Here is a 13,412-nt window from a genome sequence, read left to right as displayed (position 1 = left end):
CCATGAAGTGATGGGACCAGATGCCATGATCTTAGTTTTCTGAATGTTGAGCTTTAAGCCAACTTTTTCACTCTCCTCTTTCACTTTCATCAAGAGACTTTTTAGTTCCTCTTCACTTTCTGCCATAAGGGTGGTGTCATCTGCATATCTGAGGTTATTGATATTTCTCCGGGCAATCTTGATTCCAGCTTGTGCTTTTTCCAGCCCAGCATTTCTCATGAGTTAAATAAGCAGGGTGACAATATACAGCCTTGATGTTCTCCTTTTCCTATTTGGAACCAGTCTGTTGTTCCATGTCCAGGTCTAACTGTTGGACTTAATGGGTTCCATATTGAGTTTTTTCAAAATTCATGTTTGTTCTAATTTTAATGTCCCTACATTCAATATTCTTTTAGTTATACATTCTCTTTAGCTTCTATAATAACAAATTCTAATCTCTTTAAACATAAAATAATTATTATAATTCTGTTCCACATGTACACTTAGAAAATCTAAGATCTTCCTTTGAAAGATTCTGATGTGATTATTAAATAGTAACCGAAGCTGTCAGCTTGACAGTTCCCTCTTTTCATGGAATTCACCAAAGCTCATTGACGTCATCCAGAGTGGAAGCCCTGGTCTGTCTGCCAACATTGGACAAGATGTAATATAAGCAGTATGTTTCTTTCATGTCCACAGAAATGCAGTTTTCCATTTTCTTTTAACTTCTGACGCATGATAATGTTCCATTCTATGTAAATGTGTTTTGCCCATTATCTTGAGCCTTTATGTTCACTTCAGCACTTTATTCCACCCCATACCAAGGGAACCTTTCGAGGTATTTACATCGTAGCCTCAAAGGCTTTTAGCCTTACTCATCTTTTTGTTTCTGGTTTTTTGCAGCCTATGGCTCTTTTTTGGTTGTTCATTGGCTCAGTCGTGTCCATCTCTGCGACCTCACTGACCGCAACATACCAGACTTTCCTTCATTTTCTCACGGAGTTTGCTCAAACTTATGTCCACTGAGTCAATGATGCCATCCAACCGTCTCATCCTCTGTCACCCCCTTCTCCTTCTGCCTTCAGTCTTTCCCAGCATCAGGGTCTTTTCCAATGAATCAGCTGTTTGCATCAGGTGGCCAAAGTATTAGAGCTCCAGCTTCAGCATCAGTCCTTCCAATGAACATTGAGGGTTGATTTCCTTTAGGATTGACTGGTTTGATGTCCTTGCAGTCCAAGGGACTCTCAAGAGTATTCTCCAGCACCACAGTTTGAAAGCATCAATTCTTCAGTGCTCAGTCTTCTTTATGGTTCATTATAAAGACTGAATATATTCTTGTTGCATCAAGTTGACTAAACTGGATATCTTCTACCAGTTAGACTTTATAAGGTCCCATTTGTATTTCTCTAAGTATGATCTGTATTAGCCGTAAACGGAATTCAGGCGGGCCAGTGCCCTTACGTTGAATCAGATGTCTCATGTGGTCTTTATTGTGGTGATCTACAGTGACAACAGACAAAACTCTCCTTAAATTTTGCCTTAGAGCCTCATGTGCATTTGGGTTGTTTTTTATCTTCCTAACAGGGCCCTGTTAGACTTGGGTACTTTTTTGATACTTAGTGATATGAACAGAAAGAACATGTGTTTCTGTGTTTATTTTGAGCTTAAAAGTTTATGTCATACTGATTTTATTGTCTTGGATTATCTAAGTCTTTAGTATACAGTAACTCCCACGCAAACTCATACCCTTCTTACCGCTTCTTCGCTTTAAGAACGGAAGTCGTTGCATGGCGTTTCCCTCAGCTATGACAAGGAAGCCTGGCTTTGCTGCAGTCCATGGAGTTCCAAAGAGTCAGACACGACTTAATGACTAAACAAGGACTTTGTTGTTGTTATATTGTTTTTCTTACTCTCTTTCATACTGTACTGCCTGGTCATTACTTTCCTATTTACAAGGAAATAGGAAATTTGAAATTACATTTGAAATTTGAAATTACAAATATAGTTTCTCCTATTTCTTTTAACCAGTATTTGTTTGACCTGCAAAGATGACTGTTCCATCATTTGTAATTAAACTGAGGTTCAGTTCGGTAACTTAAATAACATTCCTGATGTTACTAGTAGAAGTGGCAGACCTGGGATTCAAACCCAGGTGTATGACTCCACAGCTCGTGTGTTTATTTGCCTTGCTGCATTGCCGCTTTGTATCAGTACAGGCTACTCCTTAAAGACCATCGCTTTCAGCACCTCGCTGCTTTTTCCCCCTTTATCCATGCATGCTGAATGTAAAAATTCTTCCAGGAAAACTTGAATTTAGATGTAACTAAATGTATTTATTCAGTATTTAACAGTAGGCTTCCTGATATGGCTCCTATTCTTTTTTAAGGAAAATTAAAGAGAGATTAGAACATCAGTTCAGTTCAGTCACTCAGTCATGTCCAACTCTTTGAGACCCCATGAATTGCAGCACACCAGGCCTCCCTGTCCATCACCAACTCCCGGAGTTCACTCAGACTCACGTCCATCAAGTCAGTGATGCCATCCAGCCATCTCATCCTCTGTCGTCCCCTTCTCCTCCTGCCCCCAATCCCTCCCAGCATCAGAGTCTTTTCCAATGAGTCAACTCTTCCCATGAGGTGGCCAAAGTACTGGAGTTTCAGCTTTAGCATCATTCCTTCCAAAGAAATCCCAGGGCTGATCTCCTTCAGAACATAGAACATCTTAATTTTTTTACTCAATTATCATTCAGTATGACCTTGCTTTAGTCTAGAGTTAAAACCTTGCAGCACTGATTTAAAAAAAAAAAAAAAATTTTTTTTTAAACAATCTCCAAGGGGAACTCATGCTAACATGCATGTAAATGATTGTCATGGTGTAAAGGTAGCAGATAATAGTGACTGCAGGGCGCCCTCTCGTGGACGATTAAAGCAGGTAGTGATCACGTCTCAAAATCCAAAAGCTTTTTCTGTGAAAAATCTCTTTCGTCTTTTGACTAAATGCCAGTGATGTCTCTGCCGTGATAGAGAAGAGGGTCTGTGGGAGCCCTGGGCATGATACTGCTCAAGGTATGTCGATTTCCAGCCCGTCTGTTTCCCTAACCTATTGCCTAGATTTCTTTTTTCAGTCCGCTTTCTAGTCTGAAGGAAAAAAGCAAGAGAAAAACACGGCTTCTAAATTTACTGCTATCCCACATTTCATTGCTGGCTCTGAGAAGCCAAGGGTGGGTGACTGGAAGTAACTCCCATGATCATTAAGTAACAAGGCTCATTTAGTTTGGGTGAAGGTTGATTAGTTTGTTTGTGGTCACACAGTGAGGTAATGTGATATTTTAAAAGAGAACCAGCAGTGCCAACAGTTCTTAATAGTAACTTGATTAAGTCACTGAGCCCTGTCGGCTTTCTAAGCTGGACTGGAATGTAGGTAACCATGTAAACTAGAACAAGCCTAGGACTTAAATAGTCCTAGCCTGGTGGAAGCTGGGCTTTAATAAAGACACCTTTAATCTGTTGTCTGTTATGCTGTGAAATAAATAATGGCATGTCTCATGTCACAAAATGAGTTCATGAGAATATTGGCAATAGGGTCAGATTTTATGTAATGTGGTCTGGGGTTAGCTCTTTTAGTAATTGTCTGAATGGAAGTACTAGTTAAGTTCTCATGATCACTCTTCTTTTAAAAAAAAAATATATAACATATATAATAGTATATATATATATTTTTTTTTTTTCTTCTGCATTTGTTTTTGCCCACGCCGCACATGTGGCAAGCAGGATCTTAGCTCCTTGGCCAGGGATTGACCCCGTGACCCCTGCTTTGGGAGCGTGCAGTCTTAGTCACTGGACCACCAGGGGAATCCCTGATCACTCTTTCTTGTCTGCAGTTCCCCATGTGTCCTCTTTTTTCCATTCCTAAATGATGCTGCTCATACCAACTCATTCAACTATGGTATCTTCGCCATAGTGGCCTCTACTTGCTTGTTTCAATATAGAAACTTTATCCTTACTTCTTACAGGGCATCAGTGTGTATCTGTGTGTGGAGGAAGGATAGGGTGGACGAAGCAAACCTGAAGAAACTAAAATTTTCCACCTTAAAATGATCTCATCGTGCTTCATCCTTGATTTACAGTTACTGATTCCCTTTTCTTCCATCATCCTTTGGAAGCTATCCTAGGACAGTTCTGGAAATTTCTGTATCATTTTCTTTTAGAAAACCTGTTCTCCATTGAACTGTGCTGCTGTGTGCTTGTTCTGCTTCTGAAGGTTTGTTCTAAGGGACTCAGGATGGGTGCCAAGATTTCGTCACAGGAATGGTTATTGCAGAATTGTTGGTAAGAAATGTGAAAGTTAGGAACAGCAAAAAGATTTAGTAAATGATGATGATTTCCATACTTTATATTTGGCTAGTAAAAATGATGGGACACGTAAATTCCATTTACTGACTTGAAGAGATATTCATGAATTTGTAAGTTAAAAAAACTGTGAACTGTGTGGGATGAAAGAGAAACTTTATGTATACATGTATATAGGAAAGAGTTGATTGAAAACTACTTTGCGGGCCAGACTATTGATAGCTGTTGTTCCTGGGCCGCTAAGCCTTCCCGTGCAGCTTGTCCCCATTCTCAAACCCATGTTGAGGAGAGGAGAAGGCATAGGGCAGCTGCTCCCAGAAAGAACCAGGAAAAACATACCTTTTAAAAGAAAGTGACGGTGTGCCTCAAAATAACAGGGTAGGAAGCTCCAGGGGTTGATCTCTCCATCAAAACAACCGCTTTAAAGGGGGGATGGGCAGAATTCACTATTTCAGGACTCCGGGCGCTGGCTGGACACTGACGAGGACTGCTTGCTGAGGGAGGGGCTGCTGCTCTTCGGCGATTGGGCGTTGTGTTGGGCACAGACCCGTGATCGTCACTCACCCCTCGGCCCTCAGCCTGTGGGAACGCTGTCCAGTCATGGCTTGGTGAGGCCAGGGTGGGCAGTGGGGATCTAGTCCTCCAGAAATTTGGAGTTGCGTCTTTAAGTCAGTCTGGCAGATTCCGAGGCATGGGCATTGATGTTTGCCTGGGTTTCATCCCTTTTCAGCTGCAGAGGCTTCGGCCAGCAGCATCTACCAGAAGAGTTAAGGAATCGGTACTGCCCTCACCCCCTGGCCTTTGGAGCCAGACATTTGGGAAATCTGTGTTGGGTCACCAACTGACTTCAGCAATACTGTAATAGGAGCTTCAGTGACCACACACTACAAGGAGTAAACAAAGTCAAATAGATATGCAAAGGCCAGTTTGGAAAAATCACAAAACAGTTGGCTTCAGCCCACAACAAGTAAAAATAAACAGTCCTGGAAGAGTGAGAGATTAGATTTCCAGTTCCCCAAGTATAATTCGCACAATGTCCAGTTCTCAGTGAAAAACTATAGAACATAAAAAGAAATTGGAAACTATGACCCATACATATGACAAAAGAACATCACAGCAGCCACCCCGAGGATGCCCACACATGGGAACTGCTAATCAAAGAGGTTAACTCAACTGTCTTTAATGCTCAATGAGCTAAAGCAAACCAAGGGAGAGAATGAGAGGAAATCAGGAAGGCGCTGTGTGAACAAAATCTGAATCTCAATAAATAGGAATTATAAAAAAGAACCCAACAAGTTCTGGAGCTGATAAGTATGATAACTGAAATGAGAAATTCACTAGAGGGATTCAGCAGCAGATTTGAGTGAGCAGAAGAATAGATCAGCAAACTTGAAGATAAGAACATTGAAATAATCCAGACTGAGAAGCAGAAAGGAAAAGGAATGAAGAAAAATTCCTTCCACAAGAAACCCATTGAGGAATCCCCATGTATACCACATGTGACTCATAGCAGGCCCAGCAGGAGAAAGAAGAGGGAGGGCAGAAAAAGCTGTTTGAATGGTGGGCAACTTCCTGCAGCTGATGGAGATGTGGATATACACATCCAAGAAGCTCAGTGAACTCAAAGCAGGGTGAACATGTGGCGCACCGGTGCCGTCTGCAGATGCATGGAGACACCTAGAGACTGCTGTACGGAATGCAATTAAGTCAGAAAGAGAAAAACAAATGCCGTATAATATCACGTAGATGTGGAATCTACAAAAATGGTACAGATGAGTTTATTTGCAAGGCAGAAATAGAGACAGATGTAGAGAACAAAGTTATGGATGGAAGAGTGGAAGTGGGGGGATGAATTGGGAGTTTGGGATTGATATATATACACACACACACACACTATTGATGCTATGTATAAAAAGGGCTTCCCTGGTGGCTCACTAAAGAATCTGCCTGCAGTGCGAGAGACCCGGGTTTATTTCCTGGGTTGGGAAGAACCCTTGGAGAAGGGAATGGCACCCCATTCCAGTATTTGTGCCTGGAGAATTCCATGGACAGAGGAGCCTGGTGGGCTACAGTCCATGAGGCCGCCAAGAGTTGGACACAATTGAGTGACTAACACACTGTGTATAAAATAGGTAACTAATGAAAACCTATTGTATAGGTCAGGGAACTCTACTCAATATTCTGTGGTGACCTAAATGGGAAGGAAATCTGAAAAAGAGGGGATATATGTGTATATATAACTGATTCACTTTGCTGTACAGCAGAAACTAAACATTGTAAAGCAACTATAATCTGATAAAAATAAGAAAACACAACAAAAAGGCAAATTGTTGAAACCCAAAGACAAAGATAACTGGGGAAGCCATGGTAAAAGGACCTGAATATTTAATTCCAGAGCTGAACTAAAATGAAAATGGGGGTTGGACTGAAAAGGAACGGGGGAAAGCACTGACAACTAACAGACATTGGAAGAGGAAAAGGGAAAGAAGAGGGGATATAGAATGTAATAACATTAAAAGGTGACATCCAAGGTAGTAGACAACACAAGTCATAGAAACATAAGTATACTTAGTAAAACAGAGGTATTTTTTAATTTGTGGAGTTGTAGCAACGTCCTTCAGTAGAGGATTGGATAGATTATGGTCCATCCATATGGTGGAATACTTTTACAGCCTCAAAATGAGGACGGTCTCCGTGTACTGATAGGGAAAGAGTTTTAAGAAAAATTTAAAGACAAGGTACAAAACAAGTATGATATGCTACCATTTATGTAAAAGAAGTAGAACCATGGTATATAACAGTGTTTCCATATGTTTGAGCCAAAAACTCAGGAAGCATACCCACAAAACTTTTCAGGTAAAAAATGATCATTTTAGGGGAGAGTCTGGCAGTTGATTGGATCGGGAATGGGGTAGGGGTAAGGTTTTATCGCTGTGTTCTTTTCTCCCTCCCTCTTTCCCTCCTTGATTTTTATTTTTAAAACGTGAGTGCAGTATATTTGAAAAAACGTAATGAAGAAAAGATACCACTCCTTCTCCCAATCTGGTCCTATATTAAGCCTCAGGCAAAGCTTTGAGGTAGTTTGCATTGCCATCTCTGCAAAGTCTCTTGGAATTTTCTATTCTTTCTAGAATGTAATCTTAGGTATAGGCTCCTTGCCCACTAGGTAAAGAAAATTCTTTTCACTGGATGATTTGCCATTTCGTTTCGACAGCTACTCCGGCCTTTCTTAGATTGTATGTGAAATAATCCATAATTGTTAAAGCTGTTTCTGTCATTAAGTGAAGGTCTTATTTCTTACCCTGTTGTAAATGTTACTTCTGGGGCTAGTCTTGCTGGAAGGCGTTGGGCTCCTATGATGAGTGAGCTTTTCCCCTTGAGCTAATATCTAATATTCATGCTCAATATGGTCAAAACAGAGTTCTTGATAATGAGTCCCAACTTCAGGGCTCTGTAGGGAAAATAAGGACATGAATTATGGATAGTTTTCTGGGTTTTTTTTTTCCCCCCCAGTTAAGGGAAGTGAGACATCAAGAAGTTGTGACTTGTGAGAAGTCACCTAGGAAATAGGAGTACAGGCAGGGAAAGGCCCAGCCGTGGTCTCAGAGCCCTGACTCCTGGATGGTGCCGCTGTCTACATTGATGGTGCAGATCCTAGCGTGTTGTTGTGTGCACTCAGCACAGTGTGGGTTGAACCCTTCACAGGAGGCTCATTCAATGTTTGGACCTTATGTAATTATCCTCCCAAAGAGACTCTCAAGTTTACTTCAAGGATGGGTTAGTTTGGACATGTAATTTGGGAGCAGTGATCCTTCTATCAGTGTCTGGATGCAAAGTGATTGCCAGTGATGAAACTGTTACCTTCTCTGTGTAATTTAAGATACTGAATAGAAGGGAATGCTCATGAAGTCATGCTTATGATCTTGAACTCTTTTAGATTACTGTTGCATAATCAATAGAATGTGTCTTTCACAGCATTTTTTAGAAGCTTTCTTAAATGTATTGGCTCTAATGCGTTAATTATATAGCATTTCTACATTGGTTTCTGGGGTTATATTTGTACAATGGAGACGATAATCTTTGCCATCTTCACAGGATTGCTGTAATTACTAAACGGGATCACAGATGTGAATGTACTCTTGTAAAACTGTAAAGTGCCTTGTAAATACAGAGATGGTAGTACTAGTATTAACTAGATCTCATCTGGTCCCCGTGTGTTCGTGTCATTCCACTCTGTCCCTTCCAGGCCCAGTCTTTTCTAGGAATAACGTTAGAAGGGTCACATTAAATACTTGTATTTCTGTATGTTAGCTTTTCCCCCTATGTCTTTATTTTTGTAGATACTTCCATCTAAATAAGGACAATTTTGAATGATGGTGTATGCAGAATTTTATCATAAACTGTCGCTAAACCATATGGTAAAACAATAAACCATATGGTAGATTTGAAATAAGAGATTTGTGAGTAATGCTGTGGACACAGGATTTGTAAGCAGATCTGTGTTTTAAAATCTAGTTGTCACCCTGTATTGACTGTGTGACCTTATATATAGTCTCGTGTAGATTCAGTGTTTTCATGTATAAAGTGGAAGATAATAATAGTCATTTTCTGACACTGTAGAGGGCTAAATGAGATACTTTTTTTTAAAGCACATGGAACATTTTCTGAACTTAAACTAACCTCATTCCTCAAACATACTAATTCTAGTTCAAACATAATCACTTGATATTTAATAGTGTTTCCACTTTGGTTCCAATCCTTTTTATGTAAGTCATGTTGCTAAAGATCAAAAGGTAACGCCACAGTTGTTCTAGATACTCTTTATTTTAGATTCACTGAGATGGAAGATGAAAAAACCACATAACTGTGTGTTGTTTCTGGCTTACGTGAGTATATGGGAACCTCAGAACTCATCAGTTATTTCACAAACAGTATGCACTTACTCAAGGAGGGCATAGCAGCCCACTCCGGTATTGCTGCCTGGAGAAGCCCATGGACAGAGGAGCTTGGTGGGCTACAGTCCATAGGGTCATAAAGAGTTGGACATGATTGAAGCAGCTTAGCATATGCACACACATGCAGTTATTCATTCATTCATTCAGTGTATGTTATGCATCCCTACATGGCACTATTATTAGGCTCTGAAATACAAAGATGAAAAAGTAGTTTGTGCCTGTATGGGAGGTCATCATTTGTTGAAGTAGACAGAGAAATAAGTAATTTTGTACAATATCAGAAGTGGTCTGACTGGGGTCTGCCCAGGCGGCCTTGAGAACCCAGAGGAGGTGCCCCCATCTCTCCTAGACGGCAGGTGTGCGTGTAGCTGTCCAGGTGTGCTTCCCAGGGCAGGTGTCGCCGGAGTCGAGTCTGGAGAGAGCCACCGCCTGGAAAATGAGGCCTTTTCATCGAGGATAAGGAGATGGAGTTTAGTTTGAAATGGTGATAGGCCAATGAATACTTTTATTTAGAGCAACATGAACAGGTTTGGAACTTGGAATAATTACCGAGAGGCATACCTACCTCTTAAACAGTGGCATCAAACATCAATTTTATCACCATCTTCACTGGCACCATTTCTTTGAAACCTGTTATATATCTGACCTGTGTATATAGTATCTCATTTAATCCAACACTGTTTGAATTAGATATCATTGCCGTTATTTTATAGCTGAGATAACTCTGGGTAATAGCGGTTGATAGAAGAGTTAGTGATGGGACACACACTAGAGAGTCTTTGATTGCCTGTCACTCGACCTTTGGAGAGTTAATGGAAGTTAAGATGAGAGATGCTGACTTGTTGATCCTTAGCCTTCATTTTCATGTTTTATGTTGTGAACATTTCGCTGAATTTAGTTAGTTTCTAGACTTTGAAGACTTCATTCCCTACAAGATAGCTTTTAACCAAAGTCTGTTATTTTGTCTGGCGCCCCAGAAACTTTGGTTCTGTCTCACACTGCAGGGAAACATGATGGTTAGACTCATGGAAAGAAGACATGTCAGTATCCAAACTGCGTTATTCTCCATTCTATCTCCTTTTCCTCTAAAGTTATCATAAAGGAATTTGAAATGACACCTCGTTAGGATTTGAGGTGCTTGAGTTCTAAGTCTCATAACATATGTAACTGGGGCCCTGGTTTCTCAGTGTGAAGGATGATTTGGAACTAGGTTTTGTCCTCCTGCTCCGTAGTGTTTCTATAGTGTATTGAAGCAATAGAGGGAGAGGTGATCATTCTTGGAAGTTTAAAAAAAGAAAAAACTGATGATTAATCCAACCACACTCCTGATTATGTTTCCAAATGCTGATAAAATTGGTCATTTACCCCTTCATTCTTAGCTGTTTAATTGAAAATCAAATAAAGTACCTCTTCTTTCCTAGAAATGTGGCATGACAGTTGATGAATTTTAAGAAATATTGGTATGTAACTAGAAGGTGCTCTTGATAGGTTATGTGCAGTTTTGACTTACTCTACTCACCTTTTTACTCCTTTCATTTCAGCTCAATCCGAAATTGAAGTTTCTGTGTCTGCAAGGAATATCAGACGGTTACTAAGTTTCCAGCGGTATCTTAGATCTTCACGCTTTTTTCGTGGTACTACTGTTTCAAATTCTCTGAACATTTTAGATGATGATTATAATGGACAAGCCAAGGTGTGTATAGCTTTCTTCAAGAAAACATTGATTCTTACATAGGTTTAATGAAACCTTGTTTCTCCCATATGATACTGATTTTATCTAGCCTTTTTTTGGTATGTGAAATCAGTTGAACTCAATTTTTATTATAGGTTTTCCCTTTAGAGCAGCTGTTCATCTTATGATTAGGTTATTACAGAGCAAGGAACTAAAATAATGAAAATGTTTTCATGTATTATAGCATTACAACATTTATTGTAATAGCAAGTAGATCAGTGGAACATTAAACTGTAAGGTCACAAGGATCCTAAGGCTGGAAAGAATATTATGGTTTTCCCGATGTAATTTCTCTATACTATAGTTAAGAAGGGACTCGGTTGCTCTCTTCCAGTTGTTTAAAAGTAAACTCAGCACAGGAAGTCTCATGACTTTCAGTCACACTTTTCATGATCTCTTGTATAAGTGAGATATTTGGAAGATTTAAATGTTTTTTTAAATTTGGTGATTGTGAGCATTGTTTTTTTCATATAGTTTAAAAGAAATATCTTAATGAAGGTGGAAATTGGCTGAGGTGGTTTTTTACTAAATGAGGATTTTTTAATAATCTCACATTTCTAACATTTGTAAAAGTATTCTTTGACTTAATACCTACGGGTTAGATGTAGGTTTGTGTAGATGGGGCCAGGGTACCCACTCTATGATTACATTAAAGTGAAAACATTTACTTCCCTGTTTGATAAAACAAATCAATGGAAAAGCACTCATACTTTCTTTAAATTTAAGAAAGTTCACAAGTTCTGCTTTTTCAAATGAGAATATTGGTCTGTGTGTCATTGGTTGTTAGGACTATTATCACTTCTTCTGGTAATACCTAGTATTGCTTATGCTGATTTAGCCATATATGAATATATGACAGTGAACTTTGGGTTCAAAATACAGATTTTTTCTTGAAAATAAAGTCCATGAAATTTTCAGGTTACAAAGACATGGTGTAAAAGTATCTGTTTGATTTTTAGGGTTGTTGTGGGGCTTATTTGCTTGGCTGAAATAACCATCAACCTAAAAATTATGTAGTAAATGCAATGGACTATTCTATTAGGATATTTAAGGAATATTAATAAATAAATTGGGAATGTGTTTTAAGAAGAAAATAACAAATAATTTAAGTGTAGTATATACTACAGGTGTCTGGTACCTGGATTCCAGAGTCTGATCACCTAACTTAAGACCCAGCTCTGTGACTCTCACTGAGCAAGTTAATGACTTTTTCCCTCTTTTCCCATCTGTAAATGAGGGTTGAAAACAATGCCTACATGATAGTGTTGGTGTGAATAGTAAGAATGTGTCAAAAATAAAGCATTTTTAATAGTATCTGGAATGTAGCAAGTATTCAACTATTGCAACTTTTATTAGATTTTTAAAATCTAGTTTCTAGACGGTGCAGTGTGTGAACTACACTTCTCTGATGGGTATTGGAATTCTTGACAGTTCATGAGAGCATAAGAATAAGTCAAAAGGAACACCAGCCTTACCTCTGCATTTATCAATTGAGAAAACATTAATTGTTTTTCAAATGGAGTTTATCCCTTTGGACATATTTTGGAGTTGTTTGGAAAGGTCATGACTAAGGAGAGTGATCATTAGCATTTCTTAAGTCGACCACTTTCTGTTTTTGTTAGCTTCCTTATGGACTATCTACAAAAGACAGAGAAAGTTACTGAGATTAAATTACAGTAGGAATGTTTGGTTTTCATTTCAGTGTATGCTGGAAAAAGTTGGAAATTGGAATTTTGATATCTTTCTATTTGATAGACTAACAAATGGTAAGTGAAGACTTTGACTTACTCTCATGTATTCTCAGGATTGCTGCATTGATGGGATTGCCACTGCTTTCATTTATTGAGTGTGGGCGCCCTCTGCTGGCTGAGGGAGCATCATATTGTTCCTTCTTCAGTGACTGATCTGTAAGCCTAGAGCATCCATCTAAAATTTTACTTTTGATTATCACTCTTAGTAGTAATCAAAAGTAATCCCTGTCATAGTCACTTGGGTATCTCTAATTAAACCTACTGCTGTTAATAAGAGGCTTCTCAGCTGGTTCAGTTGGTAAAGAATTCACTTGCCGATGGCAAGAGACGTGGTTTCAATCCCTGAATCAGGAAGATCCCCTGGAGGAGGGCATGGCAACCCACTCCAGTATTCTTGCCTGGAGAATCCCATGGACAGAGGAGCCTGGCGGGCTGCAAGTCCATGGGGTCGCAGAGTCAGACACGATTGAGCATGCACTTCTATTCTTCTTTTCTCTTGCTATTAATAACCCAACGTACACATTATTATCTCATGGTTCTTGATGTTTCCTTTTTGGGTTTTTTTGTGCTGTAGCCATGTACAGTGACATCCTCCAATCTTATATTCCAGTTTTGATAGCCCGAGATGTGTGGTAGATTGACGCCC

At 39.4% G+C, this 13,412-nt stretch overlaps 1 protein-coding gene across 5 annotated transcripts in view; it reads left to right on the top strand.

Annotated features, from left to right (window-relative positions):
• The window catches only part of PDE7A (phosphodiesterase 7A), a 114,044-nt gene that overhangs the window by 73,868 nt on the left and 26,764 nt on the right, over nucleotides 1-13,412 (top strand). For all 5 annotated transcript variants that reach the window (XR_011570588.1, XR_011570587.1, XR_011570589.1 and 2 more), the window contains exons 4-5: nucleotides 10,825-10,976; nucleotides 12,718-12,781. Coding sequence is in view for 2 of the 5 variants with exons in the window: in XM_019973729.2 (XP_019829288.2) it covers nucleotides 10,825-10,976; nucleotides 12,718-12,781 (216 nt within the window). In the remaining 3 variants the exon portion in view is untranslated. The remainder of the gene's footprint in view (nucleotides 1-10,824; nucleotides 10,977-12,717; nucleotides 12,782-13,412) is intronic.

The sequence above is a fragment of the Bos indicus genome, chromosome 14 (genome assembly GCF_029378745.1).
Source record: "Bos indicus isolate NIAB-ARS_2022 breed Sahiwal x Tharparkar chromosome 14, NIAB-ARS_B.indTharparkar_mat_pri_1.0, whole genome shotgun sequence".
NCBI classification, from domain to species: Eukaryota; Metazoa; Chordata; class Mammalia; order Artiodactyla; family Bovidae; genus Bos; species Bos indicus.
The sequence above is the reverse complement of the archived record's forward strand: the minus strand, read 5'-3'. Positions and strand labels throughout refer to the sequence as shown.